This window comes from Danio rerio, chromosome 4 (assembly GCF_049306965.1).
Source record: "Danio rerio strain Tuebingen ecotype United States chromosome 4, GRCz12tu, whole genome shotgun sequence".
Classification (NCBI taxonomy): Eukaryota; Metazoa; Chordata; class Actinopteri; order Cypriniformes; family Danionidae; genus Danio; species Danio rerio.
In genome coordinates, this window is record NC_133179.1 from 52,703,019 (window position 1) to 52,727,961 (window position 24,943).

The 24,943-nt window shown below is 32.2% G+C and overlaps 1 protein-coding gene and 1 long non-coding RNA gene across 2 annotated transcripts in view; one reads left to right on the plus strand and one right to left on the minus strand.

Annotated features, from left to right (window-relative positions):
* Positions 1-24,943, plus strand: part of LOC141381964 (uncharacterized) — a 1,176,553-nt gene that overhangs the window by 496,006 nt on the left and 655,604 nt on the right. The window lies entirely within an intron of this gene.
* si:ch211-227p7.1 lies at positions 10,773-24,767 on the minus strand. Its single transcript, NM_001424593.1, has 6 exons — positions 24,544-24,767; positions 24,321-24,449; positions 16,450-16,643; positions 14,960-15,107; positions 14,332-14,536; positions 10,773-11,212 (listed from the first exon to the last, which is right to left on the minus strand). The coding sequence occupies exons 1-6, from the start codon at positions 24,760-24,762 to the stop codon at positions 10,908-10,910; spliced, it is 1,200 nt and encodes a 399-aa protein (NP_001411522.1). The 5' UTR covers positions 24,763-24,767; the 3' UTR covers positions 10,773-10,907.

The window sequence follows — 24,943 nt, forward strand, 5'->3', positions numbered from 1 at the left end:
CTCTGAACCAAAGAAGAAAAACATCATCCAGAACTGTACATGAAGCAAGTCCAAAAGCCAGGGTCTGTCATGGTATAGGGTTGTGTCGGTGCCCTTGACATAGGTAACTTGCACTGCTGTGATGCACCATTAATGCTGGAAAGCACACAGATTTTGAAGCACAATATGCTGTCGTCTCTACCAGGGACACCTATGCATTTTTCAACAAGACAATGCGAAACCACATTTGGCACACATTTGCAGGAGGAATGGTACAAAATGACAGCAGAAACACTTAATCACTCGTTGTCTTCAGTCCCTAAAAATCTTTGTGTCGTGAAAAGAAATGGCAACATTACAAAGTGGTAAATGCTTTACTGTCACACCTGTTTCAGAAATGTGTTACAAGAACCAAAATTGGAATGCGTGTTTATTTTAAAAAAGTAATGAATAAAAACGAGGAACACATTAAATAATGTTTGTTGAATTGTCTGCTATTAAATACAAGTCAAAGTAGATTTAGAAACAACAACTTTCTTTCTTTTTTATATTTTTTATTTGCTCCACACTGTCTCAACTTTTTTGTTGATTTGGGGTTGTATTATTAGTACATAGTAAATTTAAGTGGTGGATTTTATTTTATAGTTGGTGAGAAGAGGGTATCTGCAAGTATTGTGTACATGAAAAATATATATTTTTTACTGTTTTGCTATTCACCTAATTCTACGCGGATGAGCAGGTTCAGCCATTTTAATCATTTTTGCTCAAGACCTCCGGTATCATTCACTTTCATTCATCATATGTTAAAAAAAGCTTGTTTTGCTGCTTGATGTTGCAAACTGATAATATTATTCTACTTTATCTGTTTAGTCATGCAAACACTTGTTTGTAGAGCAAGTAGTTTGACCATTTTCAGACATTTACTTCTGCATTGAAGAATAAGGTCAACAGAATAGTTGTATTTAAATGTGTGCAACCAATGTTATTCCACTAAATTAATAAAAATCAATAAATCACATTAATAAAATGTATAAATGAAAAGACAGGTTTATTTACCAGTTGTGCCCTCAGAATGCAAGATTTCGTTTCCCTGGGTGTTAGTAAGGATATAGGACTCTTCATTGCCCATTGCCAAATTGACTTTTTCTATAATGTTGGCCACATTTGCCTCACACTCAACAAAGCGTATCACCACTACCCGACTTGAAACCAGGCGTCCATCTTCAATTTCAGAGATGTGTATGGATCTAAAAAAAAGTAATGTTTGTATTAAAAGTTAACCTTATTTTCAAAACAACCCATTAATAAATAAAAAAAATTATATATATATATATATATATATATATATATATATATATATATATATATATATATATATATATATATATATATATATATGAATATGCTTTTTTTTTTTTTTTTTAGTATACCTCCACAGACAGACACTTTAAATGAGTACTATTTTAAGGGGTTACCTTTAAATTGATCTTTGACTACCAGCTGTAGGTGGTGGTGCAAAGCGTATTGCTGGTGAATTTGAAGTTGTTGGACTAAAAGAAAAACTGCGCTGACTAGTAGCAGTTTCAGGTTCGCAGCCATGAACTTCATAGTGACTCCTCTCCACCAAGTCCAAGCTGGAAAAGTCTCCACCATCCATTGGAAACACAGCTACATTTGTATAGTCCGTAAGATACACACTCTCTCTGTTTACCTAAAACACAAAATAAACACTTATGACTCCTCCCCATGCAAAATAATTTTCTCCAACATTAATGGCAGAATAGGGTATATTTGGAAGTATGCAGAAGGACTTTTTTTTATTTTTAGTAACCTGGGTCAAATGAGGTTTCAATGGAGTTTAAACACTGGCCTGCTGATCCTGACAGGTGTGTACTTGTAAACAGCTTTTCATCTCATTTTACACTTGAACCAGTAAATGAATGCTGAAGTCTATTTAACTGATTATCTTTTATCTTTTAAGTACATTAACTGTAACATTTCACTGGAAGTTTATCTTGGTGGAAAGAAACACTAGCTGTGCATACCCTATTATTGAAAAGAACATTTTCTTAACCCTCAAACGTATTTCATATTGCAGCCCATAATTTAACTAGCATTGACACCATAGTCTCAGGTGTAATCCCATTTCAAAATATATATTTTTCCTAATTTCACATTTTTTATATAAATTATGATGAAATAAACACTTATTTGTGCATATTTTTTCAAAATAAAAAAAGACTTATTCCTCTTATTCAGGAATGAGCTATAGTGATGATTTTCATACTACATATTCTCAGTTATACTGTCTTTTAATGTGAAAGAAATAAACCATATGTGACCATTCCATCAGTTTAAAACTTCAGTTTTAAGGTAAGTATTTTTATTTTTGTCATATTAACAATGTAAAACTTTAATTTAATTAAAGTTTCAATGTAATGCAATTTTAAGAATGAATTATTTGATTAATTCTTTTGAAAGTTCAAAGAAGTAGTTTAGTAAAGGTTCAGTCTATATTTTCAGTAAAAATATTTTTGTTCAGATTTTTTGTAAACCTATTAATGAACCAAAGCATGACTGTTGCTTATTCTTTTAATAGTCCGTATTCATATTCCCAATTTAACAAATGTAACACTTTAAAACAATTTACATTTATTTCAGTCACATGTTTCCCTGTGATGGGTTGCAGCTGGAAGGGCATCCGCTGCGTGGAACATATGCTGGATAAATTGGCAGTTCCTTCCGCTGTGGCGACCCCGAATTAATAAAGGGACTAAGAAAACGAATGAAGTTCACACATCCAAAACCAACATGGCAAGTCTATATAAATATATAGGCTACCTGTATTGTCTCGGTAGCAGTGGCGGTTCTAGTTTAAATGGCACCCTGGGTGAAACCACCCCAAACATACCATAATACCCCATCCCCAATATAAATATATATTTTAAATATATATATTTAAAATAATTATTAATGAAAAAATTAAATATATTTATTATTTTCAATAAATATAACAATATCTTTAATATCATTATTAGTATAGAACTATTATTCTAAATAAATAACAGAAATCAATCTTAAATGTAACAAAAAAACTATGTAAAGACACAACTGGAGTGATATTCAAAAACTTTTGCATGAATATTAAAGTTCTATAGAATACAAAGAATATATGTTTTATAGAATTATCTGTTGTCTTACACCCGACTTATTGCTGAGGATTAATGTTATAACGTCTTGGTTACCTCCCTGACTCATTATTCCTCATTTTTGCTTCATAGCCATATAATATAAACTTCAGCTTTGTAGACTTGCATGTGGACGCATATAGGGGATCAGCATCAGGGGCCAGTTCCATAAACCAAGCTTACAGAAAAAGCCAGGCTTATTTTATTAAGTCAGGTTTGTTAATGTCCGATTCTTTTTCATAAATCAAATTTACGATAGTTCAAACTCGGTTACTATGGCAACTTATGCTGGGAAACTAGCCTGGCTTACTCTCAGGTCTTAAGTTCAAGCTTAATCAAGATCACAATAACCTTCACCTGCTGTAATTTGAGGCCTTTTTAATTTACTTAACCTCCTAATAATGATTACAACTTTATAGTCACTTAATAATAATAATAATAAAAAAAAAAATATATATATATATATATATATATATATATATATATACCAAACATCTTTAATACATATTAAACAAAAAAAATTAATTAAAATAAAATACAAACTACAACATTTCAATTTTAGAATTTATATGTATTTTTGAATCACTGATTCAAAGGTTGCATATGAGAGGCCCTGATCGACGCACAGCTTTAATTGAAACAAAGTGAATGCACACATTCTTATATTAATTTCAACAAGCTTTCAAGATTAAAAATATGAGAGAAATATGGGAAAATACCTAATAATTGGATATAATGAAGTGAAGTGTTTGTCGAAAAGTTGTGCGAGGGAAAGGCAAAACATATTTGGGAGAGACCGCAAAACATTTTTGCGAGGGAATGCAAAAACTTTCAAAAATATGTTTACCTATCACTCAGTTTTTTTTTCGTCACTATAACATCCCTTCCGGGTCTCCGTATAGATATTATTGTAAATCATCCTGAAAAATTTTTTTATTTAAAAGAGACATCAGTGATGGATGTACTTAGCAATATGTGTGTGTGTGTGTGTGTGTGTGTATGTATATATATATATATATATATATATATATATATATATATATATACACTGTAAAAAGTGCTACACTCACAAAGTTGGTTCTATCTACTTTAAATAATTGCAATCTAGTTAATTTTATTTGTTTTATACCAAAAAAATAAAATTTGCTTCCTCTTTACTTAAAATATATCAGTTTTTATATAACTGTATATTTTAAATAAAACTAATGCAATTTATTTGAGTAGATTTTTGTACGTGGTTATTGTGTAGAATAAATGTTATAAAAGTGAGTTGACACAGACAATTTATTAGAGCAGCTGTCGATGTGGGCAGGTGTTCATAAAACGTGATTTTAATAGTTTGGCGTGACTCCTTTTTCATTGCCCGGGATTTAGCAGGCAGACGCAGCTTCTGCAATGGTCGACATTAACTGCTCCCAGCAGCGGATCTGATTAACACGGTAAGTTGCAAATTTAGCCGAATGATAATTGTAAAGTCATGCAAAACTGCTGTCTTCGCTAGGCAGGTGAGGTTTTAGCTTTGTAAATTGTACTGTAGCCTCAGGTATGTTAACAGTTCGACTGCTCTCACATGGAAAGCTAAGTTGGCTAACGCTAACCAACGCTAGTTTATACTAACGATTAAAAGTGATATTATTGAGAAAAATAGTGAAAGTAGTTTTAAAACACTTAGTAGGTAAAACTAACGTTGCAGAACCGATTAACAAGGTCACTGGTGGGCGGTCGGGGTGTGGGGGTTCAGTTTGTTAGCGCTAACTTAGCTAAAGTTAGCTCACCTAAGTTATAGCAGCACATTAAGGATGGATATTAAATTCAGAAACGTATGCAACAGTTAAGTAGTTTGTGTTTAACGTAAGAGAAAGTATAACTTAAAGTTTGTGTTTTAGAGATTTAGTCCATAAGTTTTTTAATGCTGCATAGTGAATAAATTACAGATTTACAATTTATTTTAACTTAAATTACATTTACTACTGATGTTTACAGAACCATTTAAATTGTATGCACCTCATTCTAAAATGCATGTTCTTGGTCTTTAGATACCAAAGTGATTTTGTTACCTGTGGATCTTCAAACTTCACATCCAGGTAAGAAAAACATTAGATACAATTACAGCTATAATTATTTGCAGGTAAGTAAAACATTGGTAAAATTGCAAACAATAGTGGGCTCCATAGAATTAACTTACATTTGATATCTGAAGATTTTTTTTATGTGTGCAACAGTAAAAACAGTATAAAAATATCCTAATGCAGTTTCTTATTATCTGTCAGTCTTTCAATAAAGCTAACTGATAACACTGAATCACTGAACTGTCATTTGCCAGTGACATTAAATTTGAAGAAAAAGTCAATTAAATGTAGCTTTAGCAAAAATTTAATGTAAACCTTAATGTAATGTGTAAAATGGCAATGTATTTATTTATTTATTTAATAAAATTTGTATTATGACGTGCAAAGTTTGGTGCAAAATGAAGATGACAATTAAATTATAGAATTTGTATTCTATAATTTTCTTATAGCCGTTTTCAAACAGTTTTAATATCTAAATTAAATACACATTCTTATGCTTTATAAGTTGCCAAAATAAACAAAAAAATGTAATACCTAAATTTTAACAATTCTGTGATTGACAGGAAACCACAATGACATGCACTGTTACACTGAGTAAAATCACAGTTTTCTTTAAAATTTGATAACTAAAAACACCTGGAATAATGTAATTACACAACCTCTATAACCTTTTTTTATTTTTTAAATAAAAGTTAGGTAATTTTAACTAAGTTAATTTTTAACTGATAAACTAAGGTGTTTCATCCATGCATCATTCTCACTGGACTTTTGTAACTTCACTTGTAGTTATTTTCTATTTAGTATTTAGCTATTTAATGTTGTTAGGTAGCAACCACCTGAACTCCTGTTTCTTTTTGTCTCTACCAATAGAGTTGTGAGGATCAGAGGTGCATGCGGCTGCCCACGGGAAAAATTTGCCATCAGCCCAACACAGTTTGGATTATCATAGGACTGTCAGAGGTTTGCCAAACCTGTCAAATGCATGATGGCTCCTGTTTGGACTTACCGATGTCCTCGACTTCAAGTATCCATCAAAACTGTATACATTTAAGATGTATTAGAGACTCTTTGTGGGACTGGACATTATGCATCCAAAATCTTCATCAAAATATGCAAATCTCCTCACTGAGTTGCCTTGGATGATTTCTCAATAGGATCTGGTATTATTAATGTTTTTATTAATGTATTGTGTATGTGTAGCCACATTAATGGCCTATTTTGTAGTCACTATTAAAAGGAACATTGATTGATATTGAATACATGTTATGGTCTTTAATCCATCTTCCCATTCTTATTTAATTGTTATTGACAGGAAAGTCTGTTTATCTGTGTTTACTAGTGTATATTGTGCTTACAATATAGAAACGCCGATTTATTTTCTGAGGTTACAGCCAGAAGTCAATTAAATTCGTTTTAAATGACATATGCATGGTTAATTTTATTTAGATCATTAAGTTCATAATACTTAATTAAAATGAGTACAGTCAACATATAGCAATGTATAAGTAAGTTAAGTTTAACAAAAAAAGTAAGTTTATCTGATTTGAGTAATTTTAGAAATATTATTTGGCTCAACTTAATTTTATTGCATTTGTTTTAAGCAATGTTTTAGTGTTTAAAATACTTAAAAAAGGCTGGAAGTTGAATCAACCTAAAACGTCCGATGCAACCACTTGCCTCACTTTTTATAAGTTAGATCTAAGTAACATTTTTTACAGTGTATATATATATATATATATATATATATATATATACACAGTTGAAGGCAGAATAATTAGCCCCCTTTGATTTTTTTTTCTTCTTTTTAAAATATTTTCCAAATAATGTTTAACAGAGCAAGAACATTTTCACACTATGTCTGATAATATTTTTTCTTCTGATGAAAGTCTTATTTGTTATATTTCGGCTAGAATAAAAGCAGTTTTGAATTTTTTATGAACCCTTTTAGAGACAAAATTATTAGCCCCTTTAAGCTATATTTTTTCTCGATAATCTACAGAAAAAAACCATCTTTATACAATAACTTGCCTAATTACCCTAACCTGCCTAGTTACCTTAAGCCTTTAAATGTCACTTTAAGCTGTACAGAAGTGTCTCGAAAAATATCTACTAAAATATTATTTACAGACATAATGGTAAAGATAAAATTAATCAGTTATTAGAAATGAGTCATTAAAATTATGATGTTTAGAAATGTGTCGAAAAAAAATCTCTGGGTTAAACAGAAATTGTGGAAAAAAATAAAATAGCGGTCTAATAATTTGGGGGGGCTAATAATTCTAACTTCAACTGTGTGTGTGTATATATATATATATATATATATATATATATATATATATATATATATATATATATATATGGGCGACGCAGTGGCACAGCAAGAAGGTCGCTGGTTCAATCCTCGGCTCAGTTGGCATTTCTGTGTGGAGTTTGCATGTTCTCCCTGCCTTCGCGTTGGTTTCCTCTGGGTGCTCCGGTTTACCCCACAGTCCAAAGACATGCGGTACAGATGAACTGGATAAATTGTCCGTAGTATAAGTATGTGTGTGAATGTGTGTGTGGATGTTTCCCAGAGATGGGTTGCGGCTAGAAGGGCATCCGCCGCGTAAAAACTTGCTGGATGAGTTGGCGGTTTATTCCGCTGTGGCCACTCCGGATTAATAAAGGGACTAAGCCGACAAGAAAATGAATAAATGAATATATATATATAAACACTGACTGATGTAAAAAAGCTAGGCTTTCTTAAAGACTGTAAAGCTGTAAACCCAAATGGAATGATCTTGAGATGGATCTGGGCCGAGAAGTAGCCTCACTTTAATATAAAGATATTTTCCTACGGGCCGCAGGAAACACAAGTGTCAAAGGAAAAGCAGCAATTTGCAGCGGATTCAGGAGCAAATAAAAATCCCACCGCTTGTGCGTGCACGGCTCTTTGTAGCCATAATTTTAAACTTAATGTGGTGACGTTAATGCCATTTTGAATGTTGGGAGCCTGCAATTCATTAACGTTAACTTCTTTCTTGCAAGCAACGGCATTAGGCTAAGCGCGTTCTCCTTCTCTCTTGCGCGCGTGCGCAAGAAATTTCAATGCAATGTGACAAATAATAATTTAACCTTAATAATAATCTATATTTTAATATCTACAACGGTCAGCCTTCTCTGTTACTTTGTTGCAAGCTGTACTGTAGTTTTTGGTTATGATGTTTAAAATAGTATGTGTTGAACTAAAGCAAACGCGGCTGTGGACAGCGGTCTCGTTTCAGAGCGCTTTCAGTTCTCGTTGCTATGGTAGCACACAACATAATCGAGGCAACTACGCTCGAGCTTCGGGGTTTTAAAACATTAATGTGCACGAGCAGTTATCTAGCTTATAAGAACTGAATTTAGACAAAACTTAGAATGACCAAAAGGCGACACTTTAGTGCGATTTGGAAAACAGCCACTAGATAGAGCGGCAGCCATTTTGTAATGAAAATTCTAATGGAACAACAGCATATTATGAATCTGTAAAATAATCTATTAAAAGTGTTGATGATTGTGATAGTAAGAGTTGTGTTTATGTCTTTCAGGTTGTATCTCAGCCTTAATGCGCTTTTTAAGTAAATCAATAAAAAAACAAAGCAGCTGCTTGCCATCACGAGAGCTGCGCTTTCATTCCAAAATGGCGGAATTGGGGGCTGTGGTTTGGCACTGTTGCAATGGAACGTTCTATTGAGTGTCGCCTCTTGGTCATTCTAAGCTCTTTGACTATTTAGATCAAATGATCTTCAACTTGCTGTTATGGAACAAATTTAAGCGTGGACGTTCGGTTCGGTTGATTGAAGTCAGCTTTTTTACTTTAATCCCCTCTTTTTTAAACTACAGCCCCCAGCACGTGTGAGGCGCGTGTTGTGGTTGTAACAGGTACATAGAGAATAACGAAATTGCGTGCAAAAGACACCAAATGTAAATGCCCCCGAACGTCAGGGATAACCACTGTAGAATAATACTTGCATAAAGTAACTCTTATCTCAAAACTTTTACTTGGGTAGGTTTTCTTGCACCTTGCAGCCCAGGCCAATCGCCCATATTAACGTTACCCATGCCTATATCTGCCACTGCTCGGTAGCCTATACACGGGCATTAACTTAATACGTGTGTGTGTGTGTATATATATATATATATATGTATGTGTGTATATATATATATATATATGTATGTATGTATGTATGTATGTATATATATATATATATATATATATATATATGTATATATATATATATATATATATATATATATATATATATATATATATGTGTGTGTGTGTGTATGTATTATATACAGGCCACATTCTTATTGCCAATTAAAGTGAACTAATTAAGTTAGCTAATCAGACACACCTGGAAAATCCTTCCAATCCGTTCGGCTCGCATGTCCTCAAGTCTCAAGGATAATCTTTTACTGCCTTTAAAAAGTACGTATGCCATTATCACACTTCAAGAAAGTCTTACACAACTTAAATGATTAATAGCTCGGAAGATTTGATAACGTTCCTGTCGAGTGCACGCGGCCGCGTTGTCCTCTGGGATAAACTAGGCCTACCCTTAAAGGGACAGTCCCAAAAGCCTCTAGTATGTATGAGTACAATATCAACGTACACTACTTGTAACTTCCTAAATCTAAGTCATCCCCAGCCTTAACTAAATTAGTAAGCTTACTTGCACAGATTATTTGCTTATGTGTGTGTGTGTGTACATACAGAGCTCAGCAAATGAGTACACTCCATTTTGAAAATGAATATTTTATCCATTTCTCAGTGAATATGGGGAAATATACATTGGTGCATTTGAACAAGATTTATTATTTAATATAGATATAACATTTAACAGCTATATTTATTAAAATAATTTTTTAGTCACAGAACATCTTTAGAAATAAAAGATAATACATTTAAACTCATTCAAATTATTGCACAAAATTACAATCTACAACATTTCAACAAAATTGTATATATATATTTTTGTTTCTCTTGATTTTTTCTATTTTCTACATTTTTATTTTACCTTTACATAAATTTGGGGTATTAATTTTTGAACCATTGTTGTTATAGGTTTTTTGTTATATTATCTCCAGACTTAGCCGCAGTACTGACTAATCTAATGTATATGCACAAATATAATATTGTATAGCTTCTTATAGAAATATTGATTTAAAAGAGGTTTGTGAGGGGTGTACTTATTTATGCTGAGCACTACACACACACACACTCGAATGCACAAAAATTATAATTACAAATACATACACAAAAATGTGTATATACACACACAAAAACATTTTGGCATAAAAACATAGACTTAATTTAGTCCTTTTTGCTTTATTTATAAATAAATTTAATTTTGTATTAACAACACAGTTGAATAATATTAATGAAATAATAGTTGAAGGCCAAAAAATTAAATGTATGAATTGACACTAATCCTAATCTCTGCAAAATTGACCAGAGGGATATGGGCTATAAAGTAGAAAAAGGTTAAAGACGAGCCAAACATGCAAAAAGTCCATTTAAGACATTTAATACATCAATAAAGAAACATAATGGTTAACATCAACTTCATCACTGAGGCTGCAACATTAAACTTTAGCACATGGTCAAGTTTAGGGTCACAAATTGTTAATTGTTAAAATTAGAACCTTAAGCGTGACATCTAACCACGTCAATTAGCTTTCTGATGGCTTGTTGGAAATAGTTAGGCTGGAAATGAATTGTACTTTCAAATAACAAACACATATCAGGAAAATGCAGTGCAAACTCCCTCTGTGCTGCTTCTTGATCTTCAAGACTTGAAAAAGGATTCCTGCCAAAAGATGACTCTCGAGTCAATGAAGAACCAACTTCTCTGTCATAACAGTTTGCTGCATCTACTGCATCTGGCAGAACATCGACAGACACTTTCTTTGGGCATCCTCCATGGGCCAGATGATTGGGAACTCCAATCCCTACAAGTAAAAGGAGAATTTATTATCCTTTAGATCAGTTTGAATCAATAAATCCTGTTGTGGAGTAGCATACCACATGAAACCCTCTGTAATAAATAATCAGATGCAAAAAACATTTAAATTCTCGTTTATTGTTACAGCTCTTTCTGAGGTAACAATGCATTGTAAAATGTAATACATGTTCATGGGATTACTATGAATGACAAACTAAACCAACTTTCATATAAAGGATTTAAGAAACAAACAAAAAAAAAAAATGAAATGTTTTGTAATATTAGGGAGAAACTTCAGCGTAACTTCTGGATTACTCAAGGACAAAACAATAACAAAAAATATATAATTACCTAAAAATAATACTCAAAGGTGATTTTTCTTTTAACCAGTACTCTCAATATATAATGACAACAAATAAGCCAAATTATGTGGAAATCTACCACATGAGCTCTTAGGTGGTATATAATAGACTAAATCAAGTTAGGAAAGCTAAACCTTAAACCAGAAAACAAACTGTGTTGGGGATCACTTGTTAAGAGACAAAGTCCTGCAGTTCATTTTTTTTTTATCCCTCTTTAAACATCTAAGATGATCTGACAGATCCCAGATATTTTAATTGTGATACAGACCTTGCTAATTTGGTTATTTAAACAAATTTTAGAATCATATTAGAAAAGATCTGGATGAACTGATCTGATATTATTGCATATGCTCATGTTTATTCTTAAGATCTATCAATTCTCAAAATCAAGATCAGCATGCACAGCAGTATAATGACATCCAATTAACATTCAACTATTTTGCTATGTGAGCAAAATGTCATATTAGTTGTAGTAGACTACTGTTTTTGCTATTTTACTATTGCTATTTAAGTTTTTAAGTTTTTTTTGGCTATATTTACAGGCTTGTACACACTTACATGTGTCAAGACTATTGTACTTGGCAATGTTTTTTATCCTTTTTTCTGTTAATCAAAATTTATTTTATATATTTCCTCGTGCATTTGAACAAAAACGGTTTTATAAAAGAGGTTTAGGAATAACAAAATAATACATTTAAATTAAATTATTGATTGCAAAAACAGAAAAAAGAAAGAAAATTAAAAAAAAAAATCGACAAAACCTTATGTTTATAGGCTTCTCTTGGATTTCCCTTTAGATTTAATATTTTTCTAGACTCTTTAATTTGGGTGTACTAATGTTTGGACTGTAATCTTAAAAGGATAGTTCACCCAAGACTGAAAATTATCTTTAATAAATTCAATCGTCCATTATTTGGTACAAACCTTTATGAGTTTCTTTCTTCTGTTGAACACAAAAGATATTTTGAAGAAAGCTGAAAACCTGTAACCATTGGCGTCTATACTAGGAAAAACAAATACTATGTCAATGGTTACAGGTTTCCAGCTTTCTTTAAAATACCTTCTTTTGTATTCAACAAAAAATTTAAACAGGATAAGAACTAGTGAAGTGTGAGTTTTGAGTGAACCATCCCTTTAATCTTTTTGTTAGAATTGTAACATTTTTTGCTTTGGTACTGACTAGTGTACTGTACATACACAAATATTGGAAGGATAAAGCATTCTATAGAAAAAAAAAATATATATATATAAATTTAAAAGAGTTCTTTGAGGTTTGTTGTAAGATTTGAGATGCTACAAATACTTTGATGTCTTTGACAATTCAAATATGAGCTGGAAACACTGACATAATCGGCTCCACAACCCAGCAGTTGGGAATGCGGGAAAACCAGCTCTTCTCCTTGTCTTCATTTACATTTGAAGCATCCCCCACCCCCCCGTTCGCCCATCGTCTCTACATACTGTACTCATACAGAATGGTCCTTTCAAAGTCTGAATGTTCTAAATCAACAAAGTGACTTTATCTATCATGTTTGATATCATTTGAAATGTCACAGCGCGACTGGTACAATGGTCTCATTCCCTCAGAAATAGAAATAATCAAAACAAGAGATATACAACATCAGATATCTTTTAAGCCACTGTGAAGGGTGTGCCTGTCTTATAGGCAGAAACTCTTTCACTAAATGAAAATGCCTGTTGTTATTCAACACTCTTCTTCCCTCAAGGAGATTCTTGGATTTACTACTTAAGGGGAAGTTTCTAAATGTTCGGGGCGATCCTATACCAAGACCAGGCCGTCGCGTGGAGCTTTATGTTGCATGTTATGTATATTTTGAAGGCAGGTATGAATCTTTCGATCCTGGATTTATCTTTAATAATTTGATGTCTTGTACTCATCGTTTATGAATTGACTGAAGGAATTGGCATAATACATATTTACCTGGCTAATAAACTGCTGTTTTGAATTATTCACAGAACTAGTGTAATTGTGTCTATTACATTACATTTTATCCATAGCACCACAAGCCACTGTACGGGATAGTAACAGACTAAAACACAGTAGGCGGAGCAGCGTGGCACGCCATACAATGTTCTTAGAGCTCCAACTAACACATTGCATTAATTCAAGTATACTTAAGACTGTAAAAGGCTATCTAAGGGGATGAATGAGAATATAAAATAACAAATTGAAGAGAATATTGAATCATAATCTAAAAGTAACCTTAAAATAAACAAAACAATCTTATACATGTATTATAATTGGAGTCAGATAAAATGAGGATAAATATATATTAATATTCTAAACCTCATACTAAAATTGGAGTCAGATATGAGTTAAATTTAAAGTAAATCAACATTGTGCACTGGAAAGACCGAACATGCAGTGAACCTTCATCAACCAGTAGACACAGTCATTGGACTAACTGACTGGACCTTACACATTTTCTGAGGGTTGTCCTCATTAATGCTGAGAGCGAGCGCACACACCTAGATTATTATAATTGAATCATTGTAAATATACTGAGTATTGTTTTTATTCTCCTTTTATCCTAAAATGTTGATTGTTAAATATAGAGTTTATTTTGATCAACTATTATTTTTGTATTGATTTGTATGAATATGACATGTAGAATAATATGATATTTTTATGTAATTATATTTATTTATATATTAATTTATATTTATATTTTATTATTACTACGAGAGAGAGAGAGAGAGAATATCAGCAGAAACACAACAGAAACACAGGCAGAATATATACCTGGAATACGATGTGCATTCCAGGACTGTACAACCCGTTCAAGTCCAATTTCAGCAACTTGACACATCAGAGTAGATACACAATATTGTGTTAGGTTGTCCTGCATATCAAGCTCTTCCTGGTCAACTAACTGGATGAGTGCCCCTTTCAGCGGATAGTTTACTCTGTTGTTGACTTCTGGCCAAATTCTTTCAACGATGTGATTCTGTAATTTAAATAAAAAGACAAAATTAGACTATAATGCTTGTTGACAAACTATGATGTTCAAAACCAAATTATAAAGGCTTGTTTGATTTTTATACTATATAAATAAAAAGAAAATATATAAATTGAAGTTTAACAGCATTATAGAACAGAAAGTACTTAAAAAAATTTATAGGAGTTTCAGCATGATTTCAGCAGATACATAAAAACTATGATGAATATCTTATCTATACACCGGCTTATCTATAACCTGTCCTTGTCAGGGCACTTTCCTGTACATTTCTTACTCCCATTCCTTTATGTACCTGATTGGAAATTATTATAATAAATAAAAACATGTATCAATTGATCTCAGGCTACATCTTGATGATTTAACCATTTCAGATTTACTAGATATTTATTATTATTATTTTATTAGACTTACATTTGTTGATGGTGTTTGGCAATATGGCTGCCTTTCTGTGTTGTTTCTGAACTGTGCAAGTTTTTCTTGAACGAAAAGTGTTAGATAAAACTCTCTCCCATGATCCACTCTGACCTGATCCCATATGCCATACTCGATCACTGCACTTCTGCAAGACACAAAAAACACAGGTTAAACAAACAATGAATGTAATACAGCATGTTTAGACTCTCAGGTTAAAGTACCATTGTACCGGAGTCAGTTCCAGGAATCTTTCTTGCTTAAAATCAGTGTATAATTTTAGTGATTTAAAATTAGAATTTTGTTTTTTTTTTATAAAATGTAAATTAATGTACTAGTTACACTTGTTTCTAAGAACAAAAATATATAAAATATCAAGAAAAACCCAATTATTATAATATTCCTTTTTAACGGTACTCTCATTTTTAAGTAATACAAGAATAAATGTTCAGTTCTTTAAATTATTAAGAAAAATAAACAAAAACACACAGTTCCATCCTTTTTTATTACATGTGTACTAAAGGTCAACAATAAGATGTACTTTCTCGAATTGGGTTTCTCTCTCAATCTTTGAGGCATCACCTCTGAGAAAATACACTTAAAAAAAGTAACATTTTCTGAAGTAAACGATAATTTTTTTTAAATAATAAAAAAAAAATATTACCCACATAAAAACACTTTAGCCTTAATTGTGTTCTGGAGTCATTTAAAATTGATTATTTTTTGGTTTATTAAGAATAAATATGCAAGTATAAGTATATATAGTATTTAAATACTTAATAAACCACACACACACACACACACACACACACACACACACACACACACACACACACACACATATATATATAACAGTTCTGTCTGGTTCTCAAATCTGATTGGCTGATAGCCGTGCGATAATCTGCAATATCGGAACTTCTACAGCCTCTTTACCTTTTGTGTATTACTCCGCACACATACAGCCAGCAAAAAGCAGACACTACAGATCTAAAGTTTAAAAGATGCACGCTCAACTGTTTAACTGTCAGCTTATGATTTGAATCCGGAAGAAAGTAATTCCTCATACAAAAGGGTTTTTGAGGCTCTCCATGTTTGATTTTTATTTTTTTCATATACAGAATTATGCCATCAAACTGTTGTAGAAACGCAATATCACACGAGTAGCAGTGCGATATGGCTGTATATCGGCACTGGTGGGGGCACTAAGGCACTCGGCCGCTGCCGATACAGCCATATCGCACTGCTACTTGTGTGATGTATATATGTGATATATATATATATATATATATATATATATATATATATATATATATATATATATATATATATATATATATATATATATATTTAATGCATTTACAGAAATGTCTTAATGTGCTATGTACCTTAACAAACCAAATAAAATCAATACAATAAAAAGATGTATGTAATAACCAATAAATACAATTTACAACAAAACTACAATTCCAAGATCAAAACTAGTCAATTACCTGTACACATTTTGATATATGGTCAGGTTGTTTTTCACTGGCATAGTGGAATGACCAACAATCTTTCTTGAATATCCATCCACAGCGGCAACATGCGTCACTCCAAACATGACCATCTTTTCATTTTGGTCTATGTGCAACTTGTGACCAACATATTCAGCAGCATATGGTATTGGATTTAGGTTCCGAGACCCCTGTAAAATAAATGTATGTAATGTATGCAATTAAAAATTATGTTAAAAAGGTTCACACAAAACTGAAAATTCTGCCATTTTTTTAGTCTCCCTGGACTCCCTTTAGATGTACTTTCCATTGTTAAACACAAGAGAAGATATTTAGAAAAAAACTTAAAAAAAAAACAAAAAACAAACAAACATTGATTTCCATAGTATTTCTTTTTTTTTCCTACTATGAATGTCAATGGTTGCAGATTTTTAAGCTTCTTAAAAGCATCTGCTTCAAGTCGCTTTGAAATAACTAAAGGGTGAGAAAATTTTAGTTTTAGGGTAAACTTTCACTTTAAAATAAATTAAGCTGTACATTTTAACAGAAAGAATATACAGTATAAATAGATCAAAGACATATTGTTTTAAGTGTTTTTGTTTGTTTAAAAAAAAGTGCCTCATATTAATATTTAGAAAAGCTACTTAAATGTAATAATTAGCCTAAAACTAACCGACTTAAAGCCCTAAGTTAGTCCTCCTTAATTTTTACATACCTTATAATAAATGAAATGTAAAAATTGCACTAGCTGTTACATCATGAAACATTTAACTGAAAGGCAGTTTAAATGATTGCAAAAATATTTTTGTACTCCTAAAATTGCTGAGTATACTAATAACAGGCTATTGTTGGTCCAAAAAATTTAATTTCTCGTGTAAGTTAAATTTGTGTTAAAATTAAGGGTTGTAAACAATTAGAAAGCATTAAATGTTTACTTAACTTTGCATGCATAAAAGTTCCACAAGTAGTTATAACGAATTTAATTTAATTTAGTTTTTTTTGCAGAAAACTTTTTCAATTCAAGAAGTGAAACTTATAATATATAACTTCATTACACACAAACTAATAATTTCAAATGTTTATTTCTTTACTTTTGATGAATAATTTTAATTAATTTGTTTGAAATATTTAATTAATGCAGTTGCAGTTTTATTATTTCCTATTGTGGCCAACTTGTGTTTAACATGCAGAGAAATATAGATACGACCAAGGAAGCGCTTTTAGAAGGAAAGTTTCAGTATAAAACAATTAATGTCACATCATCAGGCTATCCAGCATTTTCTCCAGTTTCATGAATTTTCAGGTGTTTCATTTTTAATCTTTAGACTTCATCAGTTCACTTTCATTAACCAAAATATTGGTTATGCCCTGTGAAAATTATTGGATGAAAATATGTAGTAGGGGCTGCTGGTGTGACACAACGTGTACCTATGCGTGCCCTTGATGTATAGGCCTACCCCTTGATGCTTCTTACATCCTTGTTGCAGCATCAGTGGCACCAAAATTAGGCACCGAAATTCAAATGCTGATTCAGTGTTTCTGCTTGTGAGAGACTGTTCTCACTCCCAGCTCACATTCTTCAAAAGAAAAGGTCCACATTGTCCCCCGATAATGTCAACAGACTGGACTGTTTTAGCAACTGGCTGAATGTTAAAGAGGGCTGAGCAAAATTGTTTCTACTTTATAATTAATGTTCTCAACTCACAGCAATACAACTTTACAATAAGTACAATAGTTTGTATTCAATACTTTATTATTATTATAATTTTCCAATTTCCATATCTGCAATTTTTGTATTTTGGAAAGTTTTTGTAGTCCACTTAGAATCCAACATGGAATGCATTTTTGTTTAATATTGGCATTGATTGTTTTGAAATTCAAATGGCATTAACATGCCTGTGTTTTTATTTCTGTAATAAATATGGTTGTCAAGCCAATGATTTGAGGATCTTGATCTTTTATTGCGGATATATTGTTTACATGAAAAAATCTGTTAAGTTGAACAAAAATTCTGATAAACAATCATATTTTAAATTTAAATAGTTTCTTTGTCTTGATTGTGTACATTAATTTTACATTTGAATAGCCAAAATTACAAGTTTCAGTCTTTAAGTTGCGATTAATTGCAAAAAATGTGATTTTTGTTTTAATCAACTGACAGCACTAATATATATATATATATATATATATATATATATATATATATATATATATATATATACACACACACACACACACACATACATACATACATACACACACACACACACACACACACACAAAATGTCACTTTAGCCAATTCTTTGGTTTGTAAGGAGTTAGACTTTAGCATCAAAATCAGCTAAATCCACTTGTGTTTTTTTTGCAAAAACCTCTAAATCCACTAATCAGGACAAGCAGAACAAAGCAGAAGGAAAATTAATGAATGAAATCTGTCAAGTGCATTAATCAATAACATTAAAACTGACATTAATTAAATCCTTACAATCTGTTGTAATTTCTGATATTTTGGAATTTAGATTTAATGCTAGTAGAACAATGCAAACATTTCAAACATTGTAAACTAAGTTTGGTAGATTGAAATAATGTAAAACATCAATATCTGTGCATTGTCCATTAATATAAAAAGCTTATCAAACGTATGGGTATAATGAAGTAATACAAATATTGTATAGTTTTATGCATTATTTTTATCTTTTAAAAAGTTGCTTAAATTAGAAAATAAAACACAAAGTAGGCCTACTGGGCATAAAGGAGATGCGTCTCAGACCATTTTTGAAGCTGTCATTCATTCATTATCAACATACTTAAGGTCTTGGTCTCTTTTTCGTCTCTTGTTTATCCTCATAGCATCCACCTGATATAAAAAAACAGCATCTTAACATCGTCTTTTGTGAAACGCAGTTGCCGATTCACAGTGGCGTATCAGCGCACTGCTACATTGAAAACATATTATTGGATTCGCGCCTTCTGATTGGTTCTCGGGATACCGCTTATTAAGTGTGACGTCACGCGAAGCGGCTTCCGGGTCCAAGCGCTCTATTTAACTGAATGGGGAGACTCATGAAATGGTGATAATAAACGTTTACAAAGCAATTTAGGGCTTTCGAAAATCACAATTGCAGTATATATGTCCATGCATAATATCCGATGGCCAGAAAGTGATTAATTTTTTTTATAAATTGTTACATTTTTGGTATTTGTTATGCAGCAAGCCCAGAGATTGTTGTGTACACTATGACTTTATATAAAATTAACTTTAATGTGTGATAGAAATAAAATATGATCATAAACAAATGATTTCTCCACTCAAATGAATGGCGGCTTGGACCCGGAAACAGTATTTATTTATTTTTTAAATTATTTTGCTGTAAAGAACGTACAGAAAAATAAGTAAATGACAGGGGACAGTACAGTCAGGTGTGCAAATAAGTTACAGAGTAACAAATATCTTGTGAACGTTACACAATGAAATAGTTTTATGAGCTTTGGGATTGTGTGAAGTAATAAGAGTGTCCAAGTAAGATTTAAGATCCTTACAGAAAACAGGGAAGTACGGTTTGACATCTTGAAACTTACATTTATGTAAGTAGAATTTAGCAAGCAAAATAAATAAATTAATCAAATAATACTTGTCTTTGTCTTCTTCAGGAAAGTTATGACATCCAAATGAAATATCCTTATACAACAAAGATTAACTTTGAGAGGAAAAGGTGTGTAAAAAAATACAGAAATCCTTCCAAAATAAATTAGCATAAGTATAGAAGGAATATGAAGTATCGATATTTGGATACATCTTTTTAATATAAAGTTTAACAGGGTAAAATAAGTGCAGCAATTTGTAAGACATCTCTTACTTTATTGGATATTAAGTCTTTGTATGATCATGTCCACACTTTTTTCCATGGGACATTCTCATATAAGCCATTCCAGTGGGACACTATATATAGAAGAGAAGTAAGCTCCGCCTGAAACAACTGTCGAATTCTTTTGTTCCGAACAGAGGAAGTAGATATAAAATTTTTTCCAATCATTGTATCAAAAGGATGAATTATTGACAAAGAACTCTGGGATCTGGCAGAGTTCTTGAGAAGAGATATGGCTCCACGGGGAATAGCATCCATTATTATGGAGAACTCACAAGTAGTGACAGGAATATTGTATTTATTTAGAAATTCTGAATAAGAATACAAGTAACCATCAGAATTTAATAACTGAGAAACTAAGATAATATTGTTTTGGATCCAAATAGGGAAGAATAAGGATATGTTTTTGTATAGGACATTACAATTATTCCAAATAAAATAACTGTGAGGACTAAAATTATGCTTGTAAATCAGATGACATGCCAGAAGTACTTGTTTATGAAAGTTGGATAACTTGAGGGGCAATTTAGCGATATTGTAATTACACACTAATAGAAAGGGGAGACCTCCAACCTTAGAGAAAATAATATTAGGAAAAGTGTTCCAAAATTAATCCGGATTGGATAGATACTGCTTTAACCAATTTACCTTAAATGTGTTATTTAGAGAGCCAAAATCTAAAAAGTTTATAACAACAGATTTCTTGACATAATATCTCCTATGCTTCCACAGAAAGTCAAATAACATTCTATCAATGTCTGCACATACATGTTTATCTATATAGAGAAAGGGCGGGGTAAGTCTTTCTAGAAATACCTTCAGCTTTAGCAATGAGGGTCCGGCCTCTTAGAGATAAATCTCTCTGTAACCATGAATTAAATTTTTTTTTTTAGCTTTCTTAATAACTGGGCCAAAGTTTGATCTGCATCTGTATTTTTCATCCTTGCATATCGACACACCAAGATACGTTACTTGTGATTTAACAGGAATGTTATAAAGAGAGGAAGAGTGACAATCTCTGATAGCTAATAGTTCACATTTATTAATATTTAGCTGTAAACCAGAAGCACTTGAGAAAGAGTCTAAGTTTGATAGCGACTGGAATTTGTGATTTATCTTTAAACAAAGTAGTGTCCATCGGCTAGTTGACTGATAAGTATGTGTTTATTAACAACAGTAATACCCAGTAAATCACTACTTGAAAGGGAGGAGGAAAGAAATTGTGCAGCTTTAAGAAATAAATAAGGTGAAACAGGGCAACCCTGACGAACTCCTTTTGACAGCTGAAATCTTGGAGAGGTGCCCCATTTAAGATTAATACAGCAATTGGCATTATTGTAAATAGTTGTTATAAATTTACAAATTGATTCACCAAATCCAAGCTTTTGGAGAGATAAAAAAATTAGTTTGTGGTTGAGAGAAACAAATGCTTTATAGAAATCTAAGAAAAGAATAAAGCTGTCATCATTAATTAATTCAGGATAATCTAAAATATCTAAAACAAGACGGTTATTATTAACAATATGTATTTTTGGCATAAATACTGATTGAGGTTCATCAATAACAGAGTTTAGAACTTTAAGTCTTTTAGCTAAAATACAGGCTAATATTTTATAATCATTATTGAGCAGACAGATAGGTCGCCAATTATCTATTAGAGAAATGTCTTTTTTGGGTTTAGGTATTAGAGTTAGTAAACCTTGTGTTAAACTTGGAGGCAAGCTTTCTGACTGAACACTCTCCGAAAACATCTCTAGCAGGAATGGTGCTAATTCTCTTGCAAAACATTTGTAAAATTCAGCCGTTAGGCCATGTGTGCCAGGAGATTTGTTATTTTTGAGACCTCCAATGCTGTCGATTATATCAGTAATATTTATATTTTTATCATAGGCAGATTGCTCATCATTAGAAATTAGATTAATTTCCTTTAAAGACTGAAAGAAAAGGGATGCAGATTCTTTGCAATAATTAGATTTATGGAGTTCTGAATAGAAGTTACTACAGAAATAGGCCATTTCTTTAGGATTATTTGTTAAAATGCCATTAACTTGTAAAGAGTCAATAGTGAGAATTTTTGAATTATGTTTTTCCATTCTAAAAAAATAAGCAGAGCTTTGTTCACCTTGTTTTAGCCATTTCCTCCTTGAGCGGATATAGGAGCCTTCGGCTTTATACTTATAAATTTTATCTAATTTACATTGAAGCTCTGCAAGCTCTGTTTAAGAAGGTAAGCAGTAATAAAATAATTTGTAGACAGAATAATAATCCCATTAATCTAGTAACAGTGCATGTGGAAGGTTAAGCTAATTATTTATGAAAAAAGGACAAGCCTTGTACGTGACTTTGTTTTGTGTGTGACAAAAATGTAGGCAATAGCTGTGTTTCCATCAAAATATAGGCTTACATAAATTTGTGCAAAACTGGAATAACGCCTAAAAATAAAGCAGCATTTTTATCCAAAGAGTCGAAGAGAACACAATCGTCACTTCCTGATTAACTTGCGCCAAATATCAACAGTAAAAACAGAATTTACTGCGGTAGAATAAGCTGCGTCAATGATTTTTTTATTTAATTAATGTACTTGCGCCTCAGAAGACAATTGACACACAATGAACACGTGGGGGCGTTTGAAGCCATGAGACGTGGAGACACGCTCCAGACGCTCTGAGGTAATTAATAATATACACTGATACTGAAACAGTTAAGGCATTTTAGAATGACTAAAACAACATTTAAGATGTTCTACAGTGTGCTCAGTCTGCTGGTTTGTCCATTCACACACATTTAACAAACTTTTTTTTAATGTACATACTGTAATTTGTTAAGTGCACTTCGTAGTTTATGTGCATCTTATCAAATAAAAGTTTAACCTCAGTTATGCACATGTTTTATTATGCGTATTTTCAAAAGTTATGTGAATCATGACGTTTCCATCAATCGTTTTTATGGGCATCTCCAAAATGAGCTCTAAAATAGGTGTGTGTGGAAATGTAAGGCTCAGGCAAGAAATCCGCTTCATCTTTAAAAAAGGGGAGGAGACCGACAGAAACTCAGATTTTAGAGAATAAAACCTGCTCCGGACCAGGTTAGGTTCACAGAGTAAGTTACCACGGTAACTGACTCTGAGTTAAAGTTACCTCTCTTTCAGAAACAGGCTTGACTTACCCTGATTTCTTGAGTTTAACAAACCTGCTATTTTGAAACGGAAAACCCAGAGTTTCTCTCATTTCAGGGTTAAAATACTCTGAGTTTTCACTTAACCTCCTTTCTGAAACAGGCCCCCTCTCTATCCTGTACACATCTTGCTTATTAAAAGACTACAAATATTTTACTGCAGTAATCATCTTTTGTTAAATAATCTGGTTATAAAGGTTAGCTTGTTTGCACAGGTTTATTTTCAACATTTTTATACAGACTATTCCTAAACAACCTAAATAACCTAAATATGAACTCAAATAACAGACTTTAATTAAAAAAAAAATATCATCATTGATCCTGCCACCCTAAAGTATTTGTTATATATTTTAATCATAATTCTCCCTTATTGTTTAAAATTGTACAACTATAGTTTGTGGAGACTGTATTCTGTTTTATCTGAAAATGTTTTGTTGTTATAAAAAAAAATTATGATGAAGCAGTGTGATCGGTCATCATGACTGCAGCAACTTTTTTGAGTCCCGAAGTGTAGCTGTCCGGCTTGACGGCTCCGTTTTCAACTCCGCCCCCACCTGCGCTCGGCTAATCTCGTTGCTCACCGACTGCAGCTGTGCTTCATGTCGAACGCACCTGTTATTACAGAATGCGCTGACACTGCGATTTAGATTATTAGAAGCAAATTTGTTGATGGTGTACTACATGCCTAAAGCATTTACTCAAATTAGCTAATTTTGGGCGGAATGGGCGTTTAGGGACTTTTGCATCAGAACTCTTCACTCACACACACACACACACACACACACGTACGTATATATTCTATTTCTTCGTCAATAAAACAAAACCTACATGATATCGAGCCATATGATATGGCAGATTGATTCTTCGCAGCACATCTCCCACGCGGCCTTCAGATGCTCTAACACCTTTGGAAGATAGGTATCCTGTCATCATTTTTCTACCAAATGCTGGCCCAGTCTGTGCAGGTGGGGAAAATAAAAACAATAATTAAAAACAATCGACTACACGAGACAATAATAAAGGCTTTTTATAATTAAAATTTAAATCTCACCTCCGTAACTGCTTTTGCAACTTCTACCTCGAGCTGCGAATCTACAATACGCTGTCTCTGGATGCCATGTACGGCACAAAATCGACGTACACTCATCTTTGAAGCACCCTTTGACACTCCACACTCAAATTTTAAAAAATTTGATATATACTCATCTGTGCATCCGTTTCTAATCATACTTTCTATTGTTTCTTGATAAGGGGATAATTTGGACTCCATACTGGACAGCGCCTAAACTGCATTACTAGTGTTTTATGACGTTAGAAAGCCATTTTGGTTCACCACCGCCACCTATCGGACTGGCAGTGAAAAAAAAAAAAAATCTAAATAGTAAATAAATATTTTTCTTATACAAAGAGAGACACAAGAAAAATGAAAAAACAAAAATAAAATAAAAATA

Excerpts from the sequence above, each read along its gene's own strand:
- si:ch211-227p7.1 (NM_001424593.1), bottom strand. The coding sequence starts at position 24,762 with ATGGAGTCCAAATTATCCCCTTATCAAGAAACAATAGAAAGTATGATT. Across the intron at positions 14,537-14,959 it reads GCCAAACACCATCAACAAAT|AATCACATCGTTGAAAGAAT; the intron begins GTAAGTCTAATA and ends TTTAAATTACAG. Across the intron at positions 11,213-14,331 it reads GAATGCACATCGTATTCCAG|GGATTGGAGTTCCCAATCAT; the intron begins GTATATATTCTG and ends TTTTACTTGTAG.